Source organism: Hydra vulgaris, chromosome 03, assembly GCF_038396675.1.
Source record: "Hydra vulgaris chromosome 03, alternate assembly HydraT2T_AEP".
NCBI lineage: Eukaryota > Metazoa > Cnidaria > Hydrozoa > Anthoathecata > Hydridae > Hydra > Hydra vulgaris.
The window spans coordinates 55,292,154-55,305,000 of NC_088922.1; the positions used below are offsets into that span (position 1 = coordinate 55,292,154).

The 12,847-nt window shown below is 23.5% G+C and overlaps 1 protein-coding gene across 1 annotated transcript in view; it reads right to left on the bottom strand.

The window, feature by feature from the left end:
* Positions 1-12,847, bottom strand: part of LOC100205960 (sodium/potassium-transporting ATPase subunit alpha-like) — a 97,233-nt gene that overhangs the window by 26,945 nt on the left and 57,441 nt on the right. The window contains exon 7 of the mRNA XM_065793728.1: positions 705-1,021. Coding sequence (XP_065649800.1) covers positions 705-1,021 — 317 coding nt within the window. The remainder of the gene's footprint in view (positions 1-704; positions 1,022-12,847) is intronic.

The window sequence follows — 12,847 nt, forward strand, 5'->3', positions numbered from 1 at the left end:
CAATAAACAATAAAACCATTAAGTATTGCTCAAGCGTTAAAGCGTCTAATGGTTTCAAAATAATAAAAAAAGAAGCTAGATGGTTGCAAAGAATTGGACAAAGTAGAAATAGACAAGAAAAAGCTGGAGCATATGTTACATTATACAGAGATCATCTACTTATTGTTAATGTGATACAAAGATTTATTATAAATAATAGATATATACTGCTATTCAGTCCTGATTAATAGTTGAAGATAAAAATTAAGATTTACCCAGCAACTGAACAAATGAACCAAAACTAGATTAACACAACCGAACCGTAATGATAGCAACCAAGAAATATTTAAGAACAAACAGGTAATGTAACAACATCTACAACTACAATATATACCATCCACAACAGGTGGATTAACTTATGGCCATAAATATCTTATTGAGACCCACAATTTTTCAATGAATTGCCTTAACTATTCGTCATTTTCATCAGTCTTTCAATGGAAGAGACCATATTTTTTCCATAAAAAAAAAATCACCTAAACTTGGTAGTTCTGACTTTAAAAACATACCATTCTATATCACTTATTTTCTAGATTTTTAAGATAAAAAAAAAAAAAAAATGCAAATAATTTTAAAATAAATAAATTTTAAATAAGTTCAAAAAATTCTTCTAAAACACAAGTATTTAGAAATGTTAAAAAAACATCGTAAAAAAAAGTACAAACCAAGAGATGCATAAGCCTTGTTAAACATATCTATAAAGTCTTCATCAATTGGTTTTTCCTCTCCATCAATTAGAACAGTTGAACATCTCTCCAAGATTCTCTCTGGTGCACCTTTCATAACAGCAAAATAGGATGGTCCATTAGAAGTTACACTGATATTTTCTATCTCATGAACAGATACTTGATATTTTGTAGTTGAGTTAAAAGGAACCTCTGCAAGTTTTTTATGTTTTGATCGTATGCTCATAACATCTCCAACAGTGTTTTGAATAAATTTTAAAATCGCCACTTCTGATGCATCACCAGTACACTCTTTTCTGTAAATATAATGTATAATGTATAATGAATTTACTTGATAACTTTTAATAAATTTTTAAAAAATGCATAAGAAAGCATAAACATTATTTCTCAGGAGAATTTGTTGATAACACCATTACAGTTTGTACTGGTAAACAGCACTAAAATAAAAAAGTATATTTTATGTGTAAAATAATTTTCTAAAATAAATAACATTCACTTAATCATAAAGTTTTAAAACAAGTTTATCTTTAAAAAAAAAAAATTATAAAAACATTTTAAATAAAATAAAAAAATTAGGCATCAACAATTAAAAACTCAAAATTTTTTTAAACAATAAATCATATAAATCATAAACACATATACTTGTTTTATTTTTGACTCACTGTTTTGATTTGTTTTAAATGATTCTAAGCACTATATGTTCTGTTATTTTCATTAATTGATAAATTAAAAATTTAATATTTTTATCAAAAAAAATTTTTTTTACAGAAGGTAGTTGTAGAGGTGCTAATTTCTTTGCCTGTAAGGTTTACTAATTATTTTATTAAAAAAAAGTAATAAAATTTTTTTATGTTATTTCAAGATATCAAAATTCACCATGGTTGCAGATTTATAGCATATGTGGATGTGTTCAAATAAATTTTATTTTTATTTTTTTGTATAAGCTTTAATTCACTCTCAGTTAATGATAACTATATGCATGTATAAAATATTTACACTTTTGTTCATATACATACATATACATATATATACATAGTACATATATATATATATATATATATATATATATATATATATATATATATATATATATATATATATATATATATATATATATATATATATATATATATATACATATATATATACATATATATATACATATATATATATATACATACATATATATATACATATATATATGATATATATATGTATGTATATATATATATGTATGATAATATGATAATAAAATTTTCTGATTTTATTTACATAATGTAGAAAGGTTTGACTTAATGGTACAATTTAAAATATTAAACGCCACATTACTTGTAATAGTGTAGTTTTCCTTTTTTTTTTACACTAAGTAGAAAAGTTTGAGATACTTAATGACACCATAAAACGCCACATTACTTGTAATAGCGTAATTTTCCATTTTTATTTGCATGAAGTAGAAAGGTTTGAGACATTTAAAGACACCATTTGAAACATTTAACACCACATTACTTAGTAATAGAAAAAAGGTAATTTACTATCAAGTGTTTATCGTTTAATGGACTATCTATATATACTATACAGTAAATACAGTAGTTTACAGTAAAGACCTCTTGTGCTACCTATTTTTTAATTACGTTTAATTACGTTTTAAGTATAATTTAATTACGTATAATTTAATTAAGTATAATTTAATAACTTCTTTTATTAATTTCTTTTGTTTTACTTTGCATAATGATTTTAAACCTAAAATCTAGTAATACTTCAGGTTCTAAAGTGTAATTATAATCTAATTACAACACAAATTACAATTTGTAGTGTACTTTAATAATATTTACAAAAATTTAGTAAAGTTATATTTTGTCAAAATATAACTTTAAAATAAATATTTAAGTACTCATTAGAATAGTTATAATCTAATTAAGTATTTTTTTAACATAATTAAGTATCTTTTTTAAGAAATAAAACTTTAAGGGCATCTAAATCATCTAAACCATAGAGCATCTAGTTATAAAAGAAAATTCTGACTCAATCATAATCAGGGTTTTATAGGTTTGAACAATTTTATATTGGAACTTTTAAAATGGTACAGTATCTGCTTTAAAAAAAATAAAATCAGAAAAAAACCTGGATTTATTGAAGCTGCAAAACCAATTCAAACCTTTATTTCTTTTCCAGTTAAATCTCTACCTCTGTATTTAAGATTATAATATTAACCAAGATATAAGCTGGGGTTATTATCTTTATTCTTTTGCTCAACTGCTTTTTAGCACCTTAGTTAAGTTTAGATATTAAGTTGTTCTGAAGTTTTTTCAATACCATTGCACAGCCATCAATGGAACTATTCTTCTGCATCAGGTCAAATAAAACAGCAATCAATTTAAGCATTTGAAACAATCTTTCTGCATTTTGCTTTACATCAAGAATGTTAACAATATTTGTAATATTCTTATTTAATATGCTCTTTTCTTCACAAATTGGTAATAGAACTATTCAGTATTTTAGATAGAATTCAAGATATTCAGTTAATGTGTTTCATCTGACAACTTGAGGCATCCTATGTCATTATCAACTTTTTGTTTTGTATGTTGCAAAAGAAAAACGGTTGTTTCTAAAATATTTAACAACTGAACTAAGTTCTGTTTCAATTTACCAATATTGGAGCTAGCAGATGCTTGAAATATCCAAACCTTGGGCTAAAAGATTGAGCAGATAATCTGAAAATCTACACAAAACAACATAAACATCATTATGACTTTCTATTTGTTGCTTTATTTTTTACATGTTTGCTGCATTATCAGTTACTAAACAGCAGATTTTACTACCAAATTTTTGCATTTCTTTATAGAAGCATGTGAATGGCAACTTGACATTATTTTTATTTTAAATTAAACTACAATTAAATTTAAACTAAAATAATGATTTTTAAACTAAAAATTAACTAGTTATTATAAATTCGTTATTAAACTTTTTAAATTTCTTGAAAGAAAATAAACTTTGAATGTATATGATAAGAGTTGTTACAAAAGAAAAATGTTTATACTTATTACATAACTAGTAATAAAATTGAATTAACAAAGTTAATGTAATTAGTCAAGAGCTTAATGTGTGAAACAAAAACTTTTTTTTGTTGAATGTCTTAAAGTAAGTATAACAAACATGCATTATATCTATTATATAATACATTATTTGACTAATTTCTCAATACTAATTTAAATAAGAGTTATTTTTAGCTATTTTACATTTGAATATAAATAGTTTACATAAGTTAATAAATAATCATTAAAAACAATAGAACTATGAAAAATTATTTCAAATCATGATTTTTATTTGACTAATATAAATCAAAGCATCTCTGTCTGTAATGCCATATCAAAATAAGAAAATGTCATAAAAACTCAACTTCAAAATTTAAATTTAGCTTACAACTTAATATTTGTGTGTATATATAAACACACACACACACTTACAAACATATATATATGTATATAAATTTGTGTATACATATGTGTATATATTTATGTGTGTGCGCGTATATATATATATATATATATATATATATATATATATATATATATATATATATATATATATATATATATATATATATATATATATATGTCAATATATATATGTATGTATGCATGTATGTATATATATATATATATATATATATATATATATATATATATATATATGTATATATATATATACATATATATATATATATATATATATATATATATATATATATATATATATATATATATATATATATATATATATATATATATGTATATATATGTATGTATGCATGCATGCATGTATATATATATATATATATATATATATATATATATATATATATATATATATATATATATATATATATATATATATATATATATATATATATATATATTGAAATGTTTTATTTCATTTCTAAAGTTAAAGTTCAATAATAATAATAATAAACAAAATAATAACAATAATAATAATATTAATAAGAATATGAATAATGTTTATTGATACTATGTAGCTTTAAATCCAAAACCCTTAGTCGATGGATGTATACTCTACTGTATCTATGGCTATACTAGTCAATGCATGTACACTCCACTGTGTCTTTGGTTATATCAGTCAATGTATGTAAATTCCACTACACCTTTAACTATATCAATCAATGTATGTACACTTTGCATTAAAAAAAATATGAAAGAAAATAATAATAAAAAAATAGTACAAAAAAACTACTATATAAAAACAAAATCTAAAAAAAAATGTAAAAGATTAGTCATTGAAGTTGTTATTTTTGCAGTTTGATAAATTTCTTTAATTAGTTTAACTGGTCTATCTTTAAGGTAATATTAAGAAATTGTTTAATGCTGCTGTTTTTTTTTTACCACAAAATATTTTTTTTTACGTCTCTTTTGCATATTACTATTCAAAATTAGGCTGGGTATTTGAAAATATTAGGATTTTCAATCTAATCAATTTTTTATTCTTTTTAATTATACTAATTAGAGTATTATAATGAAAAATAATTTCATCAGAATAAAAATTATATATTCTAAAACAATCTAGAAGCACAATTATCCAAAAAGGGGTCATAACCTCTTTGGAAATGACCCAAAAAAACAAAAATGTTTTAAAAAGTTGTTGCCTAAATACACTAAAAACTTTTATTTTCTAAATGTATTTTCCCTGTCAAAAGTCCCCAAAAAACCCCACTTTTTTCACCTTAAATATTGCAAATATCATAAACCATCATTCCTTAGGGTCAAAATAAGGCTTTTAATGAAAATTTTATATATATATATATATATATTCCAATACAACAAAAAAATTAAATGAAATTGAATTAAAATTTTAATCATAAAGATGGCATTCTTTGACACAAAATATTTTTTTTAAAAATATGTTCATATATTTGCATATATATATACACTGAATAACAAAGTTGCTCAAACCAATACAAATTTAAGACTTGTAGATATTCTTCTGATATTCAACTGTAGATTCTGACAAAAATAAGTAATCACGCACAAAAAAATATACTGTGATTTTTCTCCTAAGAGTTTTCCAGAAGGATTTTATTTTAAATGTGTTTGCTATTAAGATCAATAACACAACTCAGAAGTTTAATTCCATCTTCAGGATGAGAAGACTTGCCAGTGGATCATGAATTCTGCATGCATGGATTCAGTGGTTTATTCACTGAAATCTCCCAGCCCAGTCATTATTTTCAGTAAATTCTTTAATGCAATATAAAAAGTTGCATGTTCTTAGGAAGAAACTGAAATTCTGAGAGCTAGGTAAGAATGCTTGAATTCTGTTTTTTTACACCACCATCCTGGGCAGAAGAGCTTGATTGCAGACGTGATGTTTCTTGAGTATAAGTTTCCTATAATTTTCAATCTGGGTATTTCACTGCTAAAAGTTTTTTTCAATAACTTTTAGCAGTGAAATCACATTTTCATAATAAAAATTTTTAGTGTAATTAAACAAAAACTTTAAATGCCATTTTCTTCTGCAGACATAATTAAAAGAAAGAAATTATAGAAAGGATTTTCAAGGAATTTTTTAGGTCGTTTCCTAAAAGGTTAGAACCCCTTTTTGGACAACTGTGGAAGAAATAAAACAAAATTTTGAAGGTAATTATGAAAGTTTTTTCCGATTTTTTGTAAAACAAATCTCTAATTAGTTATTAAGAGGTTACTTTGTACTGTATTGATATAAAGGCTTTTGGTTCTTCAACTGAATAAGCGCATCAGAATCTAAATTAACTAAAAAAACTAAATCACTTAAAATCAACTTAATTTGCTTACCAAAACAAAGCTCAAAGCATTTAACAATTGCTTGTACTAACACCATTGTTTTTGTGCTTGCACAAGTTGGATATTTCTCATAAAGTTGTTTCTTCTTATACATAATCCTAAGCATCTTCTTTTCTTAACTAAAGCTTTTTCATACCATCTATAGCCCACTCTTCCTAAGTTTACCATTTATACCCAGTCAGCTGAATCTTTACATTCTACATCCCTAAATGCATTAATCTTTCCTGGTTATTACACTTTTGATACTGGTTATTACAATTTTTCACTGCCATATATCATAACTCTCTTGACACAAGTGATAAACTTTTCTTTAATATCAAATGATACACCTCTTGCTGTTAGAAAATTGGATAATTTTCTGAACATGGTCCAGGCACACCATACTCTTGCTTTTGATGCCACTTCTTATCCACTAGCTGATCCAACTGTATTTCCAAGGTAACAAAACTTAACATCAAACTTTATTTTTTCCTAATAATAGTTATATTAAAAAAACTATTGCACTAAAACTAAAAGCACTGACCCTCTAACTAAAGGATTTTTATTGTTGCGCTATAACTAAGAAAATCACCATCCAAAGTTATAAATTTTTTTTTGTACCTTACCACACTAAATTCGATTTTTTTTAGAACATTTATCTCTTAGCTGAGCTGTCTTGCCACAAAAATGTGTCACTTTAACAGAAAATTTAATATCATTACAAGGACAAGATAAGTTTAAATTTATTCCCTGCTTTGTTTAAAAAAAAAGATGGATATACCATCACTGTTTTTAAAAAATTATTTATTTTGAAAAAGTAGACATTATTACGTTGTCATAAAGCAAAGTCAACCATTAGATCAGCGAGGAAAATAAGAAATTGGAGGCTATTAGTCATTTTAACCGAGTAACACAAGGAATTGACAGTCAATTGTTGTTTTTAAACAGTCTAAACTTTAATTTTTTTCTTTGTTTTAATTTTTATTGTAGTAATAGTTCTTCATGATTGAACTTTATAAAAACAAAAATAACTTGAAAATAACTTGAAAAAAATGCTTTAAAACTAACAAATTCGTAATAAAATCAATGCATTTTTTAAATAGAAACTTGCAAATAACATTTAAATTACCTTCTAATGTTATTAGTTTTTAATAATTCTCATGTGCACAGATTTTTATTTATTAAAAAAGAAGTTTGATAAGATCCACGTAATTTAATGTTGAATTTTTAAATATCAAAAGAATTTTTATCAAATATTTAAAAAATTTAAACTTAATACTATAAAAAATTGTTTTATGAAAATTTTATGAAATAACAATTACTTATGTTACATAAAACGAAGTTTTTACTAAATATATACTTTTGAATGTTTTGTGTAATTTCTTGATCAATTTATTAATAGAAAAAAATAAGTAAAAAAAATAATCAACGCAATTGACAATTTTTAATTTATTTAAAAAAATAACTATTTCATTGCAATGAAAAAAAGATGAAAAAGATTGAATGAAAAGAAAAAATGAAAAAAAAAATCAAAAGATTAAATGAAAAATATTCTTAGTTACATACAACAATTTCAAAGAATAATAAAATAAGAACTTTAATCCTTAACGACATTAAAGAAGAAAAATACTTGCACATCTTATTGCTCTGCTCATTAAAATAATTTTAAAACTGCTAACATTAGTTAGTTAATAATAATGTTTATAAATATAAATAAAAATAACAATAATGTTATTAACTCTCATGCACATATAATATTTAAACTGAATACTTAATATTAAGAAGACAACTGTTTTATGAAACACTACTAAAAAAATTACTTATGTTAAAACGTCGATTTTTACTAAGCAAAACAAGATTTTTACTAAATATATATATAATTTTTTAAGAACCCTATTTTAGAAAAAAAGCACAAACACGCAATTAGAAATTTTCAATTTGTCTATAATTCATTCATTAATTTAATACCATTTATGGTAAAAACAAGAAAATAAAAAAGATAATAAAAAAAAATAATACAACTAGTTACAATTAAAAGAAAAAATTCACCAAAAAATTTCAAGTTAAATACAGCAACTAGTACACATTATTATAAAGATAATATATTAAATATTTTTATTAAAATAATAATAAAATAAGAAATTCAATCATTTAAAAAAACTCTGGTTTTTACTGGTGGTTTTCACCACCAGTAAATGAAAGTAATCTAAAGAAGTGAAGCAAAAATTATTAGATATTATTTACGCCATATATAATCACCAATGAAGCGAATTAAAGGAGCATATTGTAAACAATAAAACCATTTTAAACGCTTTTTTGAAATTTAAATGATTTTATGAAATTTTATTAAACGCATTTTCCAAATTACATGCTGATTATTTGTCAAACCTTGTTTTTGAAAACTTTTATTTTATTTCAACGGGTCAACCATGACCGGTAAGAATTTATTTTGGTATGTCAAAATACCAATTTTAGTCATTTTGGGCAGCCATTGAACAGTGGTTATTTTTCACACTGCATTAGACATAACAAATAATAAAAAATTAAACAAGTTGATCTGGTCCTAATGATCTAAACTCTAATTTCCCCCAAAACTAGAGTTAGTATTCAAATAGCCATCTATGATGGCTAGATAAGAGAGAATTACAGTTAAATATAAGCTTAACTTGTAATACGAATAATCTTCAATTATGAGCTTTTTATAGGGCAATAAGTTGTCTAAACAATCTTCAAATAAATTAGCTCATTAAATGCCAAAATTAGTTTTAAACAACAATAAATCTGTCATAAATGTTTGACATTTTAGTTTATTTAAAGAACTTGAAAATTAAATAAAATGAAGAAAATAGATCGTATATATGCTCTAATGCAATAGTATGTGCTAAAACCCAAATGAAAAATTTTTATTTTCTAAATAAATTAGCCATTTTGCAAATAAGTATAACTTTTATTTTTGTAATAATTTTTATTGAAAATAACTTCTTTTAATAACCTATTGCTCACAAGCAACTCTTTTCTAAAAGGTTGTGTTTACTTGTAACAAAAACATCTCTGTTCTTTCTAAAATGCCATTTTTACAATTTCGATAGTAACCATTACTTTATTTGTTATTTCATCAGAATAACACTTTTTTGAAATAAAAAAAACTTCATTCTGACATATGTTTAAAACAAAACAAAAATGTATGCACACGAAATGTATAACATACATAACAAAATGTTTGACCATTCCCGTAAGAGAACATTCTGGTCATGAATTAAAAATAAATTTTCATGCATAAAGAATAAAAAAATAAAGTTAGTTAGAAAGTGTGAAAACAAAATTTGAAATCACAATTATGCACAACTTATACATGCTTAGTATTTTAGTGAGGTTCTTTTAGTGAAACAATTCATTCAAAAAACAAAAATTCACTACCGGTTATGTTAGTGGTGATTTTAACAAAATAAGTTTTTTTAAATGAATGATAATCTCATTATCTTGAACTGATATTTTCAAAGATTTTTTGAACTTTATCTTGGTGGTACCCTGATTCTTGCCATCTTTACAGAAAACACATATATGTTCATTTAAATTTTTTTTTTTAATATGATCTGTATAATAATTAATTCAATAGGACTCTTGCAACCAAGTCAGGTCTACCATATTCAACTTTATACGGGCCAAAGTTTTCTAAAATCAATTAAGTTCTTAAATTGTAAATCATCAAAACACTCTGATCAAAGCTTTTTCTGATTCTGATAATACAAGTTCAGATAATTTGATTTTTTTTCAGATATTTACAATTATGCATTTTTAAAACTGCATACAAAATTGGATTAGAAATTCAATTTCATTTAAATAAATAACAGCTCCCTTGCTGTGTAGCTGTTACCCTTCAATCGCTGTTTTGTTGCTTTAGTGCTGTATTATACATGAGTTGACTTTTTGGCACACATTTCTGTCAATATCACCACACAATTGGATATTTTATTTATTTCACAACTTTCACATTTGTTTATTTTGAAATTTTATCATCACGCAATTGGATTGTTAAAAAGCCTCTGTAAAGATTACAATCTTTACAGAGGCTTTTTAACAATCAGCAAAATAAATTTTGTATCGAATGTAAAAAATTTTTCTGAAACTTGAATTAATTAAGAAACTTAAGTCCATTTTTATTTAAACTTGTTTCTTAATTCAAACATCACTCTTCCGGACACTTGTAAAAAACATTCATTTGTCAAAAATTGTACAACTTACTCCTTGATTAAACATTACCTAAATCAACATTACTCCTGCTTCCATACCTAAAGATATTTTTCACTTACACTCTTTTACAACTTGTCGTTCAGACAACATACCTGTCACAACCCATAATAATTTACGTAATTTTTCTTAATGAAAAATAGTTCAAATAACTAAACAACAAAACTACTATTATATTTTTTGACCAAAAAAAAAAAAAAAAAAAACACAGAAATAATTGCTTTGATGGATAACATGTAATAAAATTTTCAATGTATACTGCTATCTTTTCTTGAAAGCTAAAATGATAAGGTTAGTGATTATTAAGTAAACTTTTAGTCAAGCAATAAAACACAAAATTAAACTGTTATAAAACAAGAATTCCAAATAGCCAAATCATTAAAACAAGTAATTATTATTAATTATGGATTTTATATAGTTTGTTTAAAACTTTAAGTAAAACTTTAGTCTAATTTCAAATAAAATGTCTATTCAAGGTTATCAATTTGAACTAAAACTAAATAACAATTTAGGCAAAGAAAACACTATCAGCAACAAACTAGAAAAATTAACTGAATGATAGCTTTAACTCTTTTTCCTAAAAGATAATTTTTTTTTTCAAAAACATTTAAAAATTTTAAAACAAATTTCAATATCAAGTACAAAAAAAAACTGACATCTTAAAACCACATAAAATTAAATGTTTGCACCAACATCTTTAGCTTATATGATTGATTTGACCATGTTTGCAATCTTTAAAACTACACAATTAGTTCATACCAATAAACTGGTCATATACCTTTTCTGGTACCAAAATATCATTATTGGGTTGACTAAATACTGGTGTTATAGATATACAATTAAAACTCATAATTATGTCTTTGTTACTCTACATAATATATTATTAGGCATAATTTATGCTCTAACCAATGGTATGCCACATAAAGTTTTGTAAGTAATTGTAATTACATTCAATAAAAAAAGGCAATATGTTCTCAAATACAACAATATTATCTACTTTGCTTTTTTATGACATATTACTTTCCATATTTTAAGGTAATCAAGCTAATGGAATTTAAGACAAAATCTATTTTTTGATAATTTAAGGTAATCAAGCTAATGGAATTTAAGACAAAATCTATTTTTTGATAATTTAAGGTAATCAAGCTAATGGAATTTAAGACAAAATCTATTTTTTGATAATTTAAGGAAATCATATTTTTAAATACAACTAGTACTAAGAGATTTTATTACAGTTAGAACAATATAGATAAAAAAGTATAAGCAATTTTTTAATGTTCTTTTAAAGGAAAATGTTTACTTTAGTAATAATATTCTAAAAAAAATAAAAATTTTCTTTCTAAACGTTTTTTTGATTAAAGAAATAAGAACTTTTTTAATCAAGACACTCATGGTATCTTGAAATATTGTAAATAATAGTAACTGAAAAAAAAGTACAAAAATTAGAGGCTAAAAGTCGGTCATTTTTTTGTATCTTGTCAGAAAGATAATCCAATTCTTTATCTAAATCTAAATGTCTCAAATAAGAAACTCACTTTTTTAGATGATAATTTTACCATTAACTAAATATATGACATTTAAGAAAGATAAATAGATGTTCAAATATGCGAAAGATTCATAATATTACAATGCTTGCCAGGCCCTCCAAACTCTAACTTTTTTAAAAAGGCTGCTAGTTTAAAAAAAAAAAAATACAAAAATAGCAAATAAAATTACTTTAGTTGATGTATATAAAAATAGAGAGAAAAATAATCAAAATGCACAGAATACAAACAACAACAATATAATTATAATATATTAAAATAATTGTAATATTGTTGAAAGCACCATTAATAAAGAAAATAAATAATATAAAAACTATATATCAACCCTTAGGGCAAACCTAGCATTAATAAAAATGAAGAACCATGACACATAATAAATGACAACTAAAATAACTTTTTCATGTAAAAAAAATCAAACAATGCAACAAACTTGTCAATGTTAACAAACATAAGTTTGTAGCAAAGAGTTGCCAACATAGCTTCGACAAAAAAGTTCCGGAAAGTGAATCAATAAAGATAC